Source organism: Ascidiella aspersa, chromosome 9 (assembly GCF_963924565.1).
Source record: "Ascidiella aspersa chromosome 9, kaAscAspe10.2, whole genome shotgun sequence".
In the NCBI taxonomy this organism is placed as follows: Eukaryota; Metazoa; Chordata; class Ascidiacea; order Phlebobranchia; family Ascidiidae; genus Ascidiella; species Ascidiella aspersa.
In genome coordinates this window covers 16,050,201-16,072,124 of record NC_139455.1, presented here as the reverse complement: position 1 = coordinate 16,072,124, position 21,924 = coordinate 16,050,201, and the positions used below count along the sequence as shown (strand labels likewise).

The following is a 21,924-nucleotide window of genomic DNA, read 5'->3' as shown; positions in this document are numbered from 1 at the left end:
ACGCAATGCGAACAATGGCTGCTATACAACTTAAGGTTTTACGTTAGTGAGTGGCTACCTATTGACATATGTCGCTGGTTTTCGTAACGTAAAACAGTGCTCTTTAACCTTTTTTGGTTTGGTGAACCCCTAAAGTTGTTTGACGAACTCAGGCACCCTGTTTATTTGAGGTAAACTGGGATTAAAAGAGAAATTAAACATTATTACGGTATACATATCAGTATCATCATGCAAATTAAATCGAGCGTAGCTGCCGCATCAGCATTTTGAAGAAATACAGAGGTTCATTTATACATTAGTGAAACCTACATCTATTTTATATTATCCTGAATGTCAAATATTAATGGTTCATTAAAAGTTATACCTTTTCGTACTGGTGCTCCCCATGTATATTTGGGTGCACCCTAGATGAACCGTTCACATCGGTTGGCGAGCACTGACGTGAAAGATGTTTAACGTGCTAATTAGCCGTTGTGTATTTCCACACTTCATTTCAAAATAAGCACGCATAATTTGCAATTTTGTTTCAACAAAATGTAAAATTTTAGTTTGCGAAGACGAACAATTAGATGTTTCACAGTCACGCAGAGAAATGCGATAATTTATACCACGCCATTCGATTAATCACTGCTTCCACACTGGCTAAGAATGTGACTCCATTGGCGGGGAAGCATTTAGTTAACCCATTTCAGGCACAATAAGCAAAAAAATAGTCAAGGGGCGACCAACACATATGCTGTATAGGAATTAACGACTAAAGAAATTAAAATGTTTTATTTAGAAATAAGTAAAATGTTTACCACTTTACACATTATTTAGCACTTAAGCCAGGTACGATATCCGTAACATTACTTTTTCGTAACATGGTAAATTACCCTTTCAAGTCATCGGCAATAACACGCGGCTCAAGCAAATGACGCAGAGTAAAACATAACATTTAATAGTTTTGAGAGGCCAGCTTGATGGAATATTACATTTTGTTTAATCTATGCTTGAGGTTGATTTGGTCCGGGGAATACGAATTTGTTATGGACACAGCGCCTTTGCCAACATGTACCGCCTAATATTGTTGCAGCTTTTGCCGCATCTACTTTAATTGTAGAAGGCAGTTACCCTACTTTAATTGTAGAAGGCAGTTACACTCATTTTATCCACAATACAGAACATTACTTTCGGTTACAATTTAAATCACTTAGACAAACCACCCTTAAAAATAGGGCCCTGAAAATACTCCCTGACAAAGCCACCCCGTTAAGTTAATTAGTTGAATTAAATTATTTTGTATTAGGTCTACATTAAGTTTATTTGCAGTTTTCAATACGCGTCCCGTATTTACGTTTCTAAAAAATGTCAAGCCTAATCATAGACGATATCTCATGTAAAAGTGTCGACTTCACTATAGACGTTAAAAATTGCGTTGTTCAATGACCGTTATTATATATTCAACATGAATTTTTACGTAAAGGTGTGGTTCCGGACAGCGTACATTCGACGTTGGAAGTTATGTTGTTCGACCACGTTATTTATGCATTAGTACAGCGCTTCTCAACCGGTGCGCCGCGGTGCACTGGTGCGCCATGGAAGTCTTCCAGGTGCGTCGCGAGCACATACAGCCAATTTACAATGTTGTGTGTTGTTTCTGACAAGGAACGACCGAATACTCGGCTATAGCACACAGAAACTTGGCTCACATGTTTTATGTAACGTAAACCAGTGACATATATAGATAGGAAATCACTAACAAAAGTAAAACCTTAAGTCGGTGTTTATCAGCCTTTTATGGCTAGCGGCACCCCTCAGAAATAATAAATAGATTGCGGCACCCCTACAAGATTTTTCCGTAGTTAATTCACTATAATGTCGCAATAAACGAAACTGGAGCAACACACATAAACTCTATAGTCTTTAGTATACAACGTAGGAAGTAACAATTGGATTTATTTCATCTAATCTTACACAAAAATTTGTAGAAGTTGGACAAAAATAAGATTCTTGAACATTCTCCAGTATTTCTTGGCACACTTGAGAATTAGAAATGACACCCCGGTTGAGAACCACTGCCTTAAGTTGAAGCAACAATTGTGCAAGTTGCTTATTATTAACGTAATCTTGGCACCACACTGCCTCAAACGTAAGAAAAATCGCTTATAAACAAATATGCTTACTGCTCAAACTTGCTATAAAACTGCTGAAACTTGCGACACTTTGCAACACTGCCTAAATTTTGCGACGTTAACCGGAAACCATTAAGCTTGACCCGCGACGTTTGTTTTGGCTAAAAGTTTGTTTTGGCTATTAAAAAAAAAGTTTGTTTTGGCTATTTTACGAGTATTGCGACAACGCTCGCTTGAGACGCTCGTCTCTTATAGAAATAGAGTATTTTTTTCTGCCTGGAAAATGAGTTTCTTCCTATTTGCAAGTAACACGAAACCTCTCGCTTGCTGGTATGGAACTGTGTCGCGCACAATGCTCCGCCACACTATTGCAATGAACAACCGGCGTCTTATACTAAGGACAAACGGAGCCAAATATGTTTAGCGATTAGGGGCCAGTTTTTAAACACATGGAATACAACGAATGCAAAATCATAATTTTCAGCCCAATTATTTTTTGCCCCATTGAAAATCATTATTTTTGCAATTTTAGCAGCGTCGAAATAGAGACTATCATATAAGTATAGCCTAACGACGACTGTCCGCTGAAAATGGTTTACTACACCGGCATTTTTCGTTATGCGTTTGTTTTAAATGATATTGTAAAGTTGGGATATTGCTAAACATTTATTGCGATAAAAGTTAAACATTTACTGAGTCATTAAAAATGTAAATTTTCACTTTTTTGTCATTTAGCCTAACACGTTTCGCTCAGATGTAATAAATTTTCATGGATATATGTGTAATGTACACACACACACACAAGAAATATTACATGACACGCCCATGCAACAAGTGTTTTTAAAACCTTTTTTATAGGCTGGGGTTTGGATCAATATATTTTTAAGATATTTGAAAAACATTGTTTGTGATTCGTTTTAAAGTGAGCATAATATTTTTCCTGTCGCCCTTTTATCTAAAATATACTTATAATGGAAAAATTTGTGATAGCTATCGTTTATGTCATTTGCAACTACGCGACTGAGTTATTGACTACACGACTGAGTCTTTGTTAGATACATTTTTGTAGTAATTTATTGATTAAGAATAACGCGTATCAAATTACCAGAGCAAAGTTTCTCGGTCAAACTGTATTAATTGCAAAAAACAAATTACTGCATCCATTTGATTAAAATATATAGCGCGGATTGATTGTCGGTACAAAAAACAAAGTTTGTGTAATTCTGAAAACAACATAAAGAAATAACGACAACATAGAGCGAAATAGGCAGTCAATCAAAATAAAAGGACTAACCTGAAAACCCTGTTGAGACTGTCTGCATGTCCTAAAGAAAATGTTTTACTGAATTTGTAAACATGAAGCGGAATCGAAATTTAAAGCAAATATTATGCGTAAAATTCGCAGCTGCATAATCTGTAGGTTCCATTGGGGCTTAGGCTATTATATATTGTAATTTTTAAAAACAAGAGAAGAAAACTTTCAGGCTGTAATAAAATTGCCACCAGGGCCAATCCAAAAAGTCAATGTCAGTTTGTTAGATTTAAACGTAGTTTTCCGTTCCAGCCGCCTTAAAAGAATCAAGGTAGGCCGGCGTAGGAGTGTTATTCAAAGGCCATAGCTCGACAATGTCGCTATCATCGGAATCTTTTTTGACTTCTGCCAGCTTGCCATTGGTCACTTCTTCGTCAGCTGGCTTCGTACCGGCTTCACCGTTGTCGTGTTTCTTCCCTTCTTCATCCTTTAACTGCGAACCTAAATAAGTGATAAGGTTATTTCTTCGTTTATCTACAAAGAAAGTCCCAGTCCAAGTGTTTCAACAAGCCGAAACCAAGCCATGTCATTGGACTTTTTCCAAATAACGGTATTGCCTTTAGAAGTCATTTTATAATGACATACAACGCTGATATTTAATTAGCTGTTTTTTATATTTCCCCACACGTTTTGTGATGCTATTCTTATTTTCTAATTTTCTGTGTCGAACAGAGCGAAAATAGACTACATCCCATCATACCGTTAAACCTTTAAAAACGAGCGTTTTCTTCTAGTCCACAGAGCCAATAATGCTTTTCCTTACCTTTTCCAAGGTCGCTGTCCAGTCTCTTTTTTTCTTCGCTTTCGCCGTCTTCTTCGATTAGCTTCTGAGGGTTGGTTAAGCGATTGTAGAGACGGAATATGCAGATCAATAAAAACGCCTCCGCGGTCTGTTTGGTAACAGGTTTAACGTGAAAATATGTTTTTCTAATTAACACATTAGAAGTTTACTTTGTGTTGTTTGAAATTCAGTTAAGTGTGGTATGTAAAATCCTTGCATTCAACTTACAAATTTATAATAGCCTTCAATCTTTCTTAACGATTTGAGTTGATGTTTATACTGTTACTATGTGTAATATTGTGTTTCGTTTTTGAACTTTTTATTGAGCACGGTGTCTGTTTTTACAACGACAAACTATAAGACAATTTTTAGTTTTAATGCTTGGTTACACCTGAGACTGGTGAACCCATACGAAAAGCTATAGTGCATTGATTTCTGGGTTTAAAAACATAATGCACCAGAAAATAAGTAAATACTTTTTTTGGATTATCCAGAAAAATATTTTTTTTTTAATTTCGTGTTTTGGGGCAGTATTGTCCATATCCCAGCTTTAGAATGACTTTGACACTCCAAGCGCCAAACCAAGTAATATATTATCGAACGAACTGGGCCAACGCTCGGTAAACAAGCTTGTTCATACACAGGGGCATGTTCAATCAGGTCAACAGTCTGTGTACAGTTGCGGGTTTACATATATATTACAAGAACTCGCTTATGTTTGTAGAATCAGATCTTGTTCAATCCGCTTTAACATGGTTTTATAACAAGATGCAGTTTTCTACTAAATCCATGTCTAACAGACTTGGCTATACCACTTCTAGGAAAATCTATTTTTTAATTATAAATACAAAGTTAAACGACCCTGGATAAATTGTTATATATCGTTGTATATAATATCCGACAAAATAAATGTTATGTCATATCCCTCTTTCAAGTTAACTTTAAATAAAGAAAAATTCTATTTAGCATGGTTGAAACAAGTGTCGCAAGTTTTTTGCGACACAATATTGAAAAGCCTGGTATTGTAACAAATGATAGTTGTTTACATAAAACTTTACAATCTTTGACACCTTTTTTTCACACGACCAAGTTAATATTTTTTTACAATACCTAGAGCAGTGTTCGGCAAACTTTTTTTTTACCGACCCAAAATACTGTTTCCAGAGCTATTAAAGGCCCATAGCGTAAAACCACAACGACAACAGAGGAGAATCATGGACTTTTGTTAGGTCTGGGGCATGCTCATTTCTCGAACGACTTCACAAAGTTACGCCACACTCACTAATTTTTAAAATTTAATACAATAGACCGCGGCCCACTACAAATGGCTCCGTGGCCCACATTTGGGCCGCGGTCCACAGTTTGCCGACCACTGACCTAGCGGTTACTATTTTTACCACAACCTTAAGCTACTACACAAAAGTAAACAATGTAGATGTTGAATCTTACCTGGAAAGCCATATAAACCAGCGGCATTAAGAAGAGCACCCCAACAAGAATCGGGTCGAATGCCAATTTGAGAACAGTGGAGCACAGTTGGACGTTTTGGCATCCGGTCTCAACGCATATCGTGCGCCTATACAGTGGATATGATATGGGAATATATTAATATGCACAATATTTCGGCAAAATACTGAATAATTTGTTTCAAACATTTGTTTATAGGTTTACATGTTTTCGAATCTTAAGTAATATTGAAAAAGAAACATTGGCTCTTATCAAATTGAGTTCCTATATCAACAAGTTTGTATATATAAACGGTAATAAAGTCAGTGCTTTTAGTCGACGCTTCCTATGGAGATAATATATCCGCCTATAGCAACTTTTTAAACGGGCTTTTAAAACTATTTAAATAGCAGTGGTATATATTTGGCCATGTTTAAGTACGGCAACATGATCGGTTGATATACATCACAAATCCGACTTTTATAATGCAAACATATTGTAGATAAATGCTAGCGCACGTGGTTGAGTTGGATTCAGCACGCACCTGCACTTGGGCGTTTCTCTTGCGACAAAGGCAAACGTGTAGCCAAGAACGTATCCGGCCATGGGCAGAATCGCGCAGCAGGCCAGCACCTTGAGGTTGAAGAAGAGGAAGAAGGAATCGCCCAACATAATCCCGGCCAACACCGCCACCGTGATCGTACAGCAAACCAACATCGCGGCTCCAAACTGCAAAATATCGCGAAACGTGTGACGCAATTAAAGCAAACAGGGTTTATAACGCCATCGAAGTGAGTTCAGAAGAGAAGTGTTGAACCACAATGAACGAAAATTGTAGCATTCTATATTGCTGCTGTTGTTCTTGTTGTTAGTTTTTTAAGGCTTTAAACATGTCGTGCTACATAAAATTGAATCTTCTGTAACTCACAATTCTGCAGTTCATATATCACTTAAGCTCTTCCACGTTGGCATTAAATTTAACAATTAGTTCAGTTAAAACCTAATAGAAGATAAACTGTTATTACCATTTAAAATCGCAAGTGAGAAACAGTTTAAAATTTAATCTTTCGAATATCAAACACGAGTTAGTACAAAATATGTTAGTCATTAGTGGCGCTTGTTTGTGTACAGATTTACGCGTGGTATTGCGTGCATACCTTTATGTCCAGGTCTTGAAAACTCAATTATTTTACTTACTTGTGCTAGTGCAAATCACTCCCAAGTTTCGGATTAAAAATGTCATTAAAGTACATTGATATCCAACACAGTAATAAAACACACCCTCATGACGTTGGTGACCCACGTCGGCCGGAAGTGACGTATTGCTATTCCGATGCCCACCGGAAGCACAGTTAGGGCGATGTTCAGGATGATCTTTTCGAACGGTATCACTCCGCTGTCGAGGGGAATTATAAACCGCGAATAGAGCCAGAGCGAAAACGGCATCATTCCGAGTCCGATTATTGACGAGCAAGTCGTCATCAGGATGCTACAGATTTAATGAATGATTGTGTGTAAACTTTTAAATCAACCGATCGAGGATTCCGGCCATTTAGCTGAAATGTTTTTTTTTCACATAAAAACTAAAAATAACTGGTTTATTTAACCAAAGAAAGTTTTAAAATAACTTTTGTGTTAAATACCCTTACACTTTTCTGTGAGTGGTAAACGTTTTGTTTAATACTACCTGATGTAGCTAGATATCTTAATTGATTCCATTTGCATTGTACCACGAATATCGGTAAGACAAGCGAACATAACGACCGAATGTACACAAGAATAACTGCTAAGTTTTTACTTAAGTTATTCTCTGAAAGCATTTTCAATAGTGGATTGATGATTTATCCTGGAAAAATATCTTAGATGCAAGGGGAAACCAATACATGCTGACTAACCAGCAAATACTTATAATATACCTAAGGTTCATGTCTCCGTTTAAGGCGTAGGCGAGCATGTTGGAGAGGTTGCCTCCAGGACAACATCCGCAAATCAGCACCGAAATGGCAGAGTAGGTATCAAGGTCAAACGCTTGGGTCAGACCGAACGCCGACGCCGGCATGATGACGAACTGTGCAAACAACGCGATCACCACACCCTTTGGCGCTTTGGCGTGTTCGGCTATTTTATCCACTGTCATTGTGCAACCTGGACAGAATAAGCTTGGTGTGACTTTAAAACCAAAGTTGTTTTATAACTGCTGGTACGCTTAAAATCATGCAAATTGAAACATTTTACGTTTTCTTTCTTTATAGATAGATATAAAAATAGTTTGAGAAAAGTATAGTTACATAACAAATAAATAACTCTATCAAGATTTGTTAAAACAACTACATAACTTTATTTAAAGTTCATCAAACCACGCTATTTAATTTAAATTCAAAACTTTGTTGTTTCTGTGGAAAATCAGTTCTATTTTATTATTATTTGCTCCGTTATGTCCCACATAAAGGCTACCGTAGTGAGGAATAAAAATGCATTGAAATACACAAAACAAATTATAGGCGAATATTAAACTGACACTAAAAAGAAATCTTCTCAAAGGTCTTGCCTGGGTCGCCTTTTATTTCGGGGATGGTAACGTTATATATAGACACTGGGACAAAACTTGCCAGCATACTGTCAAGCATTTCTCCTTTCATTGTTTTCTTACCCAAGGATATCATCACGAATGTGAGAACCACGATAACGCAAATACTGATGGCGGAGTTAATGTTGCGATTCATCTGACTCTGAAAGAGGTTGTAGAAGAAGTAGGAGGAGGGACTCATTAACTTCTGCAGGAGATCATCGTCGTTCTGCACTTCTTCCCGGATTTCAGTTGCGTTCTTTCCGCTGACCATCAGTTCTTTGAGCTCATCGGGAACAGGTTTTTCCTTTGTGATAAAACGAAGGTCCTTGATGTTTTTGATTTTTTAAACGAAGGGTCCTTGATGTTTTTGATTTTTGGGCATTGTAATCATGTCAGATTAATAATGACAATTAAGCAAAGTTTAATCGGATTTTGTCTAAGGTATAAAAATAAACAAAATATTCAAAATGTACGTACAAGTATTTCAAAATGTACATACATTCGTTTTGGCTTTTCTATCGATTCTATACTTTTTTATTATGTTGATATTTGACCAAAATGTAAAAAAATCATGAGCTGTTCACAAAGTTTTCAAATTTAAAAGTTGTAAGAGCGAACAAATTGTATCAACGTTTATTTTTGTGATAAAACGAAGGTTTCCTTTGTGATAAAACTAAGGTCGTTGATGTTTTTGATTTTTTAAACGAAGGGTCCTTGATGTTTTTGATTTTGGGGCATTGTAATCATGTCAGGTTAACAATGACAATTATGCAAAATTTAATCGGATTTTGTCTAAGGTATAAAAATAAACAAAATATTCAAAATGTACGTACAAGTATTTCAAAATGTACGTACATTTGTTTTGGCTTTTCTATCGATTCTATACTTTTTTATTATGTTGATATTTGACCAAAATGTAAAAAAATCATGAGCTGTTCACAAAGTTTTCAAATTTAAAAGTTGTAAGAGCGAACAAATTGTATCAACGTTTATAACAGTAACACGACATACAGCATATCATTCAGAATATTGCTGGCCCGCAAATACTGTTCGTTTTACAAAAAATTGGTCAATATGAGGTGAAGAAGCAAACATTACTGAAGTACACTTATTTTTTAAATTATTCCAGTTAGATTACACCTATCTCAATCAACGCTTAGCTTAATATTTCCGAAGCAGATGAAAAAGACAAGCGCGTAAAACTCACCCCAAGCATAAGAAGAATCTGGGGTGGAAGAAGCTTACGGATCAGATCGTCATCTTCGACCAACATCTGGATGATTTCAGTTTTGTTCTTTGTTCCTCCGAAGATGGCCGCCACGATCTCGGGTGGCATGTCGCCGTCCCTTATCAGTTTAGCGATCGGAGCCGGAAGTTGCGAGAGGATATAATCCTCGTTCTTGGACAAGTTGGCGCGCAACCACTCCTGTGAGATCTCTCCCAGAGCGAGCTTTGTCAATGTGTCAGGAGGTAGGTAGCCGGCATCGATAATCGCCATCAGCTTATTTAGTTGCTGCATAAAGCATGGTGATGTCAACAATACAGTCGTGCTCGAATGACTTTAAAACTACGTGCGAGGCTTTTCGCCTTACCTAATTTAATTTGCTTATATGGTTCCGATTAAAAAAAATATATAAAATATGAAAAAATCAAAAATCAAAATTGTAATGTACGTGTCAGGCTGTCGGCACTGTATCGTTTCATTAGGGGGGCCTGAACAAAACTCAATTTTTAGTGATTCTTTGTTCAAACGTGTATTTCAGTAATTTTGGTTTTGTTTACGTAGTTAAAATAGAAAAGGAAAAGGATAAACAATAGACAAGGAAACATTTACGTAGTTAAAATAGACTGAAAACATGGGGAACGGCTTGGTTCCAAGATTTTTAAAGAGGTGTCGGGCCGCATGAATTGCATTTGCGGGCCGTAGGTTGCCAACCCCTGGTTTATACATCGAAACTCAACCTTTATGGAAACTTTACAGCTACATGCAATACGAACAACGTATGGATTTACCTCAAGGTCTTTTCCACCAACTGATCCGCCGAGATTGGGACCTTTCGCTTTAGCGCAGTGAGCGTCACTGAGCGTCGCCAAGAGCTCTTCCATTTTCAGGTCGCCGTTAGTCACTCGGAGGTATGTGCCTTCCGGTATTTTTCCGTCTTCTTCCAGCTGAATGGCAAATGCCAAAATTGAGCCGTGATCGGTTGTGTTTAGCGGAAGAGAGCAACCCGGCGTATGGCCATGGGACCCGGGATCCATCTCCGATTCGGCTGAAGAGCATTCGATAGGTGCCAACCCTGCCCCCAATAGGCTTTCGTTAATTGTGTCCAATTTATCCGCCTGCGATATTTCAGGATCTGTGAGGGAACCTATCAGCGAATAAGGAAGATCGCCATTCTTCATGTAAGAGGTAACCAATGCTTTAATTGATTCTGGGTCGCAGCTTATTTGCTGCGAAGAAGGAGGAGAATGTGTTGTTGATTCAACCAGGTTTTGAGCACAAACTATGGAAGGCAAACCCTTCATCTCTAAAGCGTTGTTAATCGTGGCAAGTTTATCTGCCGGCGACAAATCGGGAACCATGAGTTGACCGATTATGGTTCCCGGCAAAATTTCATCTTTAATGTAAGAGATAACAAGAGTCCTTATGCTATCCTCGTCACAAATAATTGCTGCCACAGTTGTCAACTGTGTTTCCTCAGTTATACACGCAAGAGGCGGCAGTCCCTTCTCTTCTAACACGCGGTTAACGACGCTCAACTTTTCTGATAGCGCCCAAGTTTGATTGGTCAGTTTACCGATAAGCGTCCCATCCGTTAATATTCCATTTTTAATGTAGGAAATTACAAGTTTCCGCAAGGCTTCTGGGTCGCACTGAATCGGATGGACTGTTGGTACAGTTGTGACTTTTGTATCATCGTCAGAGCAAACGATTTTTGGACGCCCGCTCTCTAGTAGTGCGTTGTTGATTATCCGCAATTTTTCTGGCAGCGATTTGTTCTTATTTGTAAGAGAAGGAATCAAAGACTTCGGTAAAGCGGAATTGGCAATATGTGAAATAACCAGAGCCCTGATTGAATCTGGGTTACAGGCGATTGAATGAACAGCGGGACGGGATGTAGCTCGAATACGAGATGCAGTTCCACCAAGCGCCGTAGTTGTTTCTGGCAGAGTTGAATCGCTTTTAGTGCAAACTATTATGGGCAAATTTGCCTCACCCAGTGCGACATTGATTAATTTCAACTTGTCGATTGGCGTTAGATCGGGGGAAGCCAGTTCGAGCAGAATAGTCGACGCCAGTTCTCCGCGTGTAACATACCCTAACAAAGCTTTTTTTATGGTTTCGGCATCACATTTCAGCGCCACCGTTCTTTGCGGTACCTTTCCGGGCGTTTTGAGGCACGGCAGAATTTTGGGCAGCTCCTCGTCGACCATGATCTGCTGCGAGGCGTTTAATTTTGCTGCCTCACTTGTGTTGCTCTTCATTAGAGCGTGAAACCTAGCGATCGACAGCGTGCCGGCTTTGGCGTATTTCATCATGTATTCGGCAACAGCCTCCAAATCGCACGACACTAAATTGTCGTCCAGTTCAGATTCCAGAGTGCAAGCAGCGATCGGCGGCAGTCCTGCATCGTTTAGAGTGCTATTCATCATTTCGATTTTCTGTCTCTTTGACAAGTCAGGCTTGGCGATGTTCAAAGCGTCCCAAAGGCTGACGTCTCCGCTGTTCACATAACCCTTGAATCGAGCCTTGACTGGTTCTTCAATGCAAATTGGAACCACCTTACCATTGATCATTACCTGTCTAACTTCTGCGGCCGAGGAAGCATCTCCACCGTCGTCGTAGTCGTCTTCCGTGGCAGCGGTTGTGGTCTCGTAGTCATATCCATCGTCGTACGTTGAGTTGTCGTCGCCGGCGCCACCAAACATGTAGTCGAAGAGTGAGAGAAGGCCTTTGCTGGAAACGTCGGGCACGTCTCCTTCTGAAGAACCGGAGGATGTGGGAGGGTCGATTGCTGGAAACAAAGAAATCGCGGATGTTCCTGTTGTTGTGGTGGTTGAGGTAGTCATCTTGGCTTTGGTCGAGACTATTGTTGAGATATCTGGCATAACGGTTGTGACAAGTGGAAGAGTTACATTTATTGCTGCAGTGGTGCTTGTCTTGTTCTTCCTCTTGCGTCCTCCTTTCCTCCTTCCCTTTCTCTTCTTTCTATTCTTTTTCTTTCCCAATTTCTCGTCGTCTCCCGCATCTCCGATCTCAAACAGCAGGGAGCAAACTAAGATCAGTAGAAGCAGGACTGTGAGAAACTTAAAATTCATTTCGAACTTGACTTTAAACGACTACGAAAATCGTTACGAGAGATCACCTGAACATTCGGCCGATACAAACAAAATACTTAAAACCTTTTATAATAAGATATATTAACATACAAATATACTATACGCCATAGCAAATATTAGTGCAACATTAATGTAAATTACCAATATACTCTCCTTTATTTCTTAACTATAAATACCATGGGACCCAATATTCCACCTAATAGTTGTTTTTGGTTGAACAAAGTAAAAAATATATTTAGGGTCGATTCTTTTGCCTTATTAACCTGGTTGCTTTGTTGATTTTGCATTCATAAAATTATTTATTCGAAAATCTTTTCATGCTTGATATTTATTCCTTGTTTAATAAACAGACTCATTGTATATACATGGCAGTTATTCAACAGATATTTAACGTAATATATACGATTATAATTCAGCAATGTCTTATTCGCCGAGGAATATGCTGCTATAACTAACAACTTCGTCTTCGTTTTCGGCTAAAACAGCTCAACTAAAAGCGTATAGAGCCGCTAGTTTATCAGGTCTTTATCTGTGTTTCGCTTCGTGATTGAAATACATTTAGCAAAGCCTTTCACATCAGGGCCGTATCATATTTCATAAACGCAAACAACAAGCTACTTATTAACCAAACAACCAACGAACGTCTTCGTTTTAAACGGGGGAAGTCACGATATGCCGTAAATTGACTCTGTGCCTAACTGTTTTTTTCGCCTATCTGACATGTTACCTTAAAGTATAAAGGCAGTAAAAGGCATTGTATGCAATGTACATTTTTATATTTTAGGTAAAAAAGTTCTTGCGAACCACTTCGAACTTGTTAGACTTAATTACCGCTTTCCAGATGCGCCTTTTGCACAATTGTGACATCTCTGTTTACCAATGTCATTGACCTACTCCTCGGCCAGGGCAAACATAATTTAAATTCAAATCCACAAATTGGCTAATCGAGCAAGCTAAATATTTTTTACGAAAGTAATTTTTGCGACCAAGGTTTTAAACAATATTTACAAAAAAGGTCTGCCAAAAATCGCCCACAATCGAAATATTGCCCAAGTTAATTTAGGATGACAACACAAATTGGTCAAAGCGCGAAGTCATAAAATAGGTCCCGTCCCAAATTTGCGACTCAAATTAGGAATAAATATATACCGAAGTATAGGGCGCAAAAGCCTATCACGTAAAGTTAAGGGCATAAAATATTACGTGGTGTTTCTTGTGCTAAAATTATACGTTTGATATTATAGTTTATTATTCCACATTACAAAAATTTGTTATTTACACTTAATTTAAGCCACATTACAAAGGTGTTATTTATTAACGTGAAAGGGTAGCAAAATAGTTAGAGCGCGATAATTTTGTCGATAGTCTAGTTTCAAGTTAAAAAAATGTAATTAAGTATACTCTCGATGTCATTTTTATATTAGAAACACGAAAAACATCCGCACGAAACTTTTTTTGGTTTTGAACTTCCATGAGACTTTTGCTGAAAAGATATCCTAAAACGGTTGGACATATTGAAATATTTGCCATTAAGTAGTTTAAATATGTAAAAACATGATGCAGTTTGAGGGGTGTAATGGTCACCCGTCCGCTGTATGTGTCGAAACCGGTAATATTCGGTAACTTCAGCAAAGTAAATTGATACTCAAATCCTAAAAACTTAAATACAACCTTAACGTAAAAGCCGCATAATACTGGGTTATAAAGAACCTCACATGGCGAGATTCTAGAGCAGTGTTCTTAACCTTTCCAATATCGTTACAACTAAGCGAAGAACATTAATAATATCCGTTCCCTCGTTTCAAAAACTAACAAAATACAGATTGCGATCAACTATTAAAAAACACACACAAAAATGATTTCAAAATCACAATCAAATGTTCATTATTAGTATAAATAGAGGAAAGCTTTCTTAATGCGTTGATTTCTGCCAAAAATAGTCGATTATTGTAGCTTTGTACTACTTTTTAGCGCGTACGCTGACTATAGATAGACTAAAACAGTGCTCCGTGACCTTTTTTCGCTTGCGTTTCACCAACAGAGCCAAAACAACTCGGTGGCACACCTAAGAAATGTTTGACGATCGACAATAAAACCGTATAATTATCCTAGAGATCTGGACAAACAAGAGAAAAATACGAGATTTATGATAAAACGAGCCGAGGGCGCCAAAAATTTGACAAATTACATATTTTTATATTCTGATTTTTTTTGCGTTTTTACGGGTTTGCAATCCCTTGCAAAAGCAGATCAGAAAACATTGAGGGCTTTTAATACCATGTCCGAAAAATGAAACTTGCAGATGTGCTTTTTCCAATTTATTTTTTATAACAGCAGCCAAAGATCAATTTAAACAATCGCAAAATGTTTCATTGGTTTCGAGCGTATGGTTAACTTCCCTTTATACTTTGGGGTAAAGTTTAGAAACAATTGCTTTACATTTATACGCCCGTTTAGTTGAGTTAGTTAAAAAAAAGCCGTGTGAATTACCCGCCAATATTAAAATACTCCTATGGGGGTAATTACCCTGAGGTTACGGATCACTGTTCTAGAGCTTTATTACTGTTTCTAGTTTAGACAAGGGGCGGGCAACTTCTCCAGTCGGCGGGCCTGATATGGGAAAATAAACTATTTGGCGGGCGGATTCCTAATCGATAAGTAAATTGTACTGCCATAGCTTACATGTTTTGTCGCATACTGGCGGATAATGTTGTACTCTTTAAACACGGCAACACTTTGATTGCACAGCAAACATACTGCTTTCTTGCCGACTTAAGTGAAAAAGTACTTCGGCATCCAATCCTTATTAAATTTGCAACTTTACGTTTCTTAGCAAAATCCAAGGGAAAATATTGGTTGTAAATTCTAAATATAATTTGGGAACACACGATAAGACCTAAAAAGGACCAAGACCTGAAGCAGAACAATCAATAAAACCATAGTATTAACAGTTAACACCAACGACATAATAAAGCCAAACACGCAGTAATATCTACGACAGAATAAGAACTGCATCGTCTAAACAAGACATAAATCTGTCGGAATAAGTCCTAAATTCTTAGCAATAAGGCCTAAATGCCCGAAACAACGCCTAAACTGTAGAGAGAAGGTATGGGACGATCGGGGGCCATGGGTTTAGTGGCATTGTCCGTTTTGGTCTTATTCCGAACTGTGTGTTATTCCGACGTTAATGTTGTTCTTATTTCGATATTATGGGTGGAGTCCTATAATTTTAACCCAAGACAAAGACCTAAAGAATAACTAACAATCACTATTATTTGACGCAGTAAGCAAGTAGTCAGGGATTGAGGAAGACTGTTGCAGCGGGCCACATTATTATGTGAAACGGAAAACTGTCTGCGGGCCGTTCAAAATCCCGTCGCGGCCGTATGTTGCCCGCCCCTGGTTTAGACTTTAGAGCAGCGGTTCTCAAACTTTTATAAAAATTTTGCCTGGCAGACCCTTCGCAATTATTTTGATATTTCGCGGCCCTATAAAAATTCAAGGGTCAGTTGACCCATTTTTCTTTGTAGTACACAAACATAACTAAAGACTAAAAATGTTTTTAACATAGTCTATAATACTATAAAGTTTAAAAATATTCGCTAATGACAAATGTTTAAAAAATTAAAGACTAACTCTCCTTGCGGACAATCTGAAACTGTTATAAGGACCTCAGTTGGTCCGCGGACCAAGAGCTTTTACCTTTTGAGCAAAATATAATCTGTTTCGGTTATTAGCAGTTGAGCTGAGATGAAAGACGCCTTAAATATAGAGTAATAGATTACTTTTTCTTCATTACGACTCAAAAGAATATAAACATTTTACGCATTTAACTAAAGTAAAAACGGGTTGTACAACATAATTATTTTATGAAAAAAATGAATTAATAGGAATAGCACAAGAGCAACTATATGTTATCTTGATGCTGTATTTGTTTTGTTATACGTTGCTTCAGTATAGCGTGAGCTTACTTAAAGGCTATGTGCTAAGTGACTAATGTGTTGAATAAACATGTATGATAACAAACACTGTCGTCACAAAAAGTAAATAGTTACTAGAAGAAACAGAGCTTTCAAGGTTACACCATACGAATAGTGCCTTTCTCGGCGTAAAAGGTTAAACCAATTAAAAATGCCTTGTTCGTATATTTATGGATAAATTTGATTTTCATGGGCCTATATGTTAATTTATTATTCGAAAATTTAAGAACGGCAAAGCACAATTAAGTTATATTTTAGAAAATAATCTTAGCTATTTTAAATACGATGAATAGTTCACAACAAATTCCAATTTATGTTATAACAAAATATAATGACGAAAGCTCATAACATTTGCTTTGCTATAAATTACTCAAACCTGTGATTGGAGTTAATACATGGTTTAATTTGAAGTCATTGTCCTTCGTTAGGCTACTTGAACGAGCAAGGAAACATTTTTTTATTAATGTTTAATTTTACATTAACCACCCGATATTACACCCCTCTTAATCTAAGCACATCATATAATCTTATAAATAAGCTTACTTTAATAACGACATAAAAGGCTAAATGATATTTCTTTGGAGTCATTGAGACATTCTAAATGTGTTTTGGTTATAATAAATAGTTTTGTAAAAACATGTGGAACAAAACTGATCAACCATATATAGCCTATACGGCAATTAGTTTGGTTGGTTTTATATTGCTGTCATTTTGCTGTCGTTTTCGCGGCTTTAAAAAGAATAAGGGCTTGAAGTTTCAACCAGCTGTCGGGCTATTTTTCTAACAATTATGTCTTAAACTGATTGAATACGAAAAAGCTTGATAACTTTAAACGCTGAAAAAATGTTTCTACAGTTTTTTTAACACTCAACATCGCAATGCGGAAACATAGCAGTCATATTGGCTGGCGAATCGTCCGCACTAGTAAGGACTCTCGACTCAAGCTAGCCTAGTCTCGGTGCTCCCAGCGATTAGCGCTTGTGCTGGGAATAAACTTTGCGCCAGTGCATTTATTTGCTCTGCCGTGAGTGCGAACGATAAGAAAACCCGCGGCCGGAATACGCGACCACTTGAAAATCACGCGACTTACTTTGCGGAACATGGTGGAAAAAGAGGCGATGTACTGCTAACCGGCAAAGTAGATTAATACGGCAAGGACTTAGAGGGAGAACGGAAACAGATTCGTAGCAAATCCGAGCGTGTTCGGGAGATAGCGTTGTTGATTTACGGGGGTGCACAACCCCGCGTTGCTAGCGCCGTTCCTCCTTCGCCCAATGCAAAAGCAAAAGTTTGTTTGAGCCGTCGTTGTTGTCATGTTGCGCCGGGGATGTTCAATCACTTGTTATGATCATGTAAATAGGGGTTGCACGAATTTCGACGAACTCGAGACTGACTTTATCTTGGGAATCCGCCATACAAGAAAACTTCTCGCCACGACAAGATTTCGGTCTTGTATGTTGATTAAACGATTCTGCAAGGAAATCGGATTCTCCAAACCATCGTTACGCACGTGCCCTTGCAGTGGCCCCTCCTGATTTTGATAAGAGAGATGCTCGGAGACGATTGATCATCTTGCAATGTTATAAACGAAAACATGCTGATCGGAACGAAGAGACAAGAGCATGATTATACAATCCGTCTGTATTGACTACATCATTAAACGGTATAGAACAACAGACAGCAGACATCTATAGAGTTGTGATTGAAACTCATTTAAACCAGTCAAATGTCTATCACGAACTTGTACAACCAACCTCTGAAAAGATATCAGGGAGGCCTCAGCATATTGAGATACTAGTTCTTTTTTAATTTTTGTTTAAATCCCTAAAACAATAAAGTCATGCACTCAAAAAGCATTACTTTACTGTTTTTTTAAACAAACACTACCAATGATTGCTCTGCTAATAAAATAGAATATAATGATACACAAAGAACAAAAATATAGATTTTTAAACCCTGTCTAACAGCCCATATTGAATTAGTCTTTCCTGAGAATCGACATTTAGCAACGTTAAACCTGTTAGGCGAAAGGGTAAAGGAAATGTTTCACCTTTTATGTGCAGTAGAATTGTCTATGTTTGGAAATGCTATTTTCTTTGGGTAACGTTATTTTTACCGCGCTGTTTATCTCAAGAGAGATATAATTACTCAAATTTCAACAGTTGCCTCACACCTCTTGGTTTGTCCAGTAATAAAAATGTATTTACAGTTCGACATAGTTTAAATATCATACCTTCTTAATAAAAAGGAACTGAAATTGTCCTATTTCTGGATGTTTTATCCTAAACATGAAGCTGTATAGGAACAGGGTGTAGCCGTTCACGGTTCTATATAGTCTTTATCCCATTCGGTAGGGCAGTTCCGCTGTGAACGTTGTAACAGCTTATATTTCCATATTCTCGGCGATTTAGCACATAAACGGTTTAAATGGCAAAGATATACTGTAATGCGGATAGAAAAAAGGGGGAGGGGACATTGCCGCTCCTTTGGATCGGGCCTGTTTTGAACAGATTTAATAGTCTTTTTCGAAATACTTTTATAGGAATTGTCGAACATTAGATTTAAAAACAGGGCGTCGAATACAAGTTAACGTTTAGCGCATTGTAACGTAGTTAGATGAGTGGTTTGTTACGATAAGAAAGTACACAACAAACAAGTTAGACGTTATAGACTGGTTAGAGTGTAGGCATACAAGTACATTTCTGGTTTTAAATGTAAGATGTTCACACCTTTCCCGCCTAGGCCTTCTAATTGTAAAAAACACTTTTTCTATCGTTTAAAGGTTTGTTTACCAAAATTTTACGATTCTTACACTATGTTTTCCTGGTTATTGTTGAATAGAAGCTGTTTTCTACAATGACTCTTTTCTTGTGGACTGTTCGGAAATATATACAAACTATAGTTTATGTTGTATTTTCATAATTATATTTGTAATGCGTCAAATATTTGATAACGCCCCTTATACGTAGGGCCTATTTGACGCCCGCAAATCAAGAAAATGCTTACAACGGCCGCAAGGGGGCGGTACCGCCACTTTGTGAAACCCTAATCCAAGAATTACATGGGCCGAAAATTTATTTGTAAAAATTAACAAAATTGTATTTTCTTTTCGATAAAATCGACACTAAAAATGTATCCCTTGGCAAACTAAGTGAAGGCGGGACATTTTCAGCCCATATTTGTTTTTGGTTGCAGAAACAAGTCAGGGAAAAGTTTTGGGGTGTGCATTTGTCTATCAAAGTAGAAATAACCTGGTAAATAACTCTATTTTTAATGACCCAACTACTTTGACAAACCACCATAGAAAATAAGGCCCTGAAAAATACCCCTCGACAAAAACAACGACCGCAACCCCATCTAGCTCCTTAACAGATTTTTTTTTTTTGGGGGGGGGTTGTTTTTTATGTTTTAGGCTGTTGTTGTCAAGAGTTTTACAGTAAAACTCAATGTTTTCTACAAATAACTTGGTAAAACGAAACCGGTATGTAGACGGCCTCGCGTTGTCACGTAACAAATAGGGTACCGGTGCTGTAAAAGCAGCGAAACAGAATAACCCAAAGGAGTACATTCTGCTTTCGAACGCCAGACGCAAGTATGTCCACTGAAATACACTTAATAGCCGAAAACGTAAACATCTGTATTAGGAAAACCACAGTAGTATAAGCAATTCTTTAAAATGAATTACGTCAATTTAAAAGTATGTGCGACTACTGCTACACAGTTGCAGTCATGGGAGTTAGGAAGATCAACGTATAACCATCAGTTCTTCGAAATGTATAGCGTAACCTGAAATTGTGTGAGCAATCTAATTCTATGTCTGAATAACAAACACGGAATACACGGTAAGAAACAGTTTAATGCATTCCAGACTACTATAAGGGTGTTTTATGTTTACATAATCTTGAATAAGCAGGTTTATGGTTTAAGGGGGATAAAAAGTGCTGAGACTCCATAGCTTTTATAATTTTTAAGTAACTTGCTGTTGTTGCGCAAAACAGTGCGAAAACAAGCAGTTTAGGTGTTTTTGCCCATTTTTTTTGTTTGTAGGGCGGGCGTTTGAGCAATAAATTTTCTTTTGTGGAAAATACGGGCAATTTATTAACCTTACTTTTTTAATTTCTTTATAAGTAATTATTAACCTTACTTTTTTAATTCTTTATATTTTTATTCTTTATTTTTTGAGTTACTCAATAGAAACTTTATTTCCGATTACTACATCATAATTGTTTGTAGGCCTATTCCTACAAAAGCGCTGAACATAATATATTTTGTTACGTAGTTATATTATCACTATTATGTAATTAGGCTTAGTTTTTACCTAAAGAGCGTTACTTAAATTGTATCAGGTAGCAAACTGCCTCCTTCGCTTCAATACAGTCACGGTAAAAATGCTGGAACTTTTCGGCCCTTATCGCCTTGGCTAGCAGAAACAAGTCAAGAAGCAAATTTAAGGTACACTTTTGTAGATTGGAGGAGCTTTTATGGGGAGGGGTTGGTAAGACTAAAACAAATGATTTTTAAATAGTCTTTGAAAAAACGTAACAAAATCCTTTGCAAACCAAAGTGTATCCTTTGCAAACCAAAGTTTAATATATAATATAACAAGAATTAAACAAAAAAAAATCCGTGGCCCAAAAGTTTTAAAGAAAAAACTGTAAAATAAATTTAGAACAAAACACAGCAGAACGTATTTCAAAACAGATTATTTATTCAACTGTGCATTAATGAGATACTTGCGGCTGAACAATAAGTTTACCTTCTCTTTTAATTCCTCCCCAAGCCTTTATTCCTGTAGAATTAAACATAATGACACAAGTGAAACTAAGTCTAGCTTTTTATATGTTGGTCTGTGGCCCACTTCAAATGTTCTTACGGCCCAACAGTGAGCCATGGCCCACTGGTTGAGAACCGCTGATTTAATAGGACACCCAATTATCAAACTGTCTTTTGTTGAAAATTCGTTTGCGTTTTTTTGCATTTCAAAGCTTGCGAAGTGCGTAATACGATTGTTTATAATTATATGGGGCGAAAAATTATTTTCGGAACATATCTTGTTTTTTCTCGCATTCTTTTTTGGTTTGCTATGGCAAGTTTCTGACCGATTTTTGTCCGAAGCTTTATAAAAAAAGTGTACACCGTAGAACTTTTGGACATGGTGTAGAGTGGTATGTATAGGTGCTCTGTAGAGGTTTATGAGGCTGCGCCCCCAACGGCCTTTGATTGGGAAACAAAAATCAATAATGTAACGTCATCATTTTAGTTGGCTGTAGCTATTTACTCCCATCTAGCGATTGAAATATTTCAATGCAAAAGTCTATAATCGCTTGCTTTGTTAACCTCGCGAAGTGACGAAGCCACTTGGACCACGCTGCGTGTTT

The 21,924-nt window shown here is 37.4% G+C and overlaps 1 protein-coding gene across 1 annotated transcript; it reads right to left on the bottom strand.

Annotated features, from left to right (window-relative positions):
* Positions 1–3,655: 3,655 nt before the first annotated feature.
* LOC146133242 (uncharacterized) lies at positions 3,656–12,542 on the bottom strand. The gene is made up of 9 exons (XM_083397693.1): positions 10,236–12,542; positions 9,430–9,735; positions 8,304–8,526; positions 7,570–7,798; positions 6,935–7,142; positions 6,198–6,382; positions 5,657–5,783; positions 4,190–4,316; positions 3,656–3,867 (listed from the first exon to the last, which is right to left on the bottom strand). The coding sequence occupies exons 1-9, from the start codon at positions 12,540–12,542 to the stop codon at positions 3,656–3,658; spliced, it is 3,924 nt and encodes a 1,307-aa protein (XP_083253819.1).
* Positions 12,543–21,924: the final 9,382 nt, after the last annotated feature.

Excerpts from the sequence above, each read along its gene's own strand:
- LOC146133242 (XM_083397693.1), bottom strand. The coding sequence starts at position 12,542 with ATGAATTTTAAGTTTCTCACAGTCCTGCTTCTACTGATCTTAGTTTGC. Across the intron at positions 7,143-7,569 it reads AACGGAGACATGAACCTTAG|CATCCTGATGACGACTTGCT; the intron begins GTATATTATAAG and ends TTAAATCTGTAG. Across the intron at positions 5,784-6,197 it reads AGAGAAACGCCCAAGTGCAG|GCGCACGATATGCGTTGAGA; the intron begins GTGCGTGCTGAA and ends TCCACTGTATAG.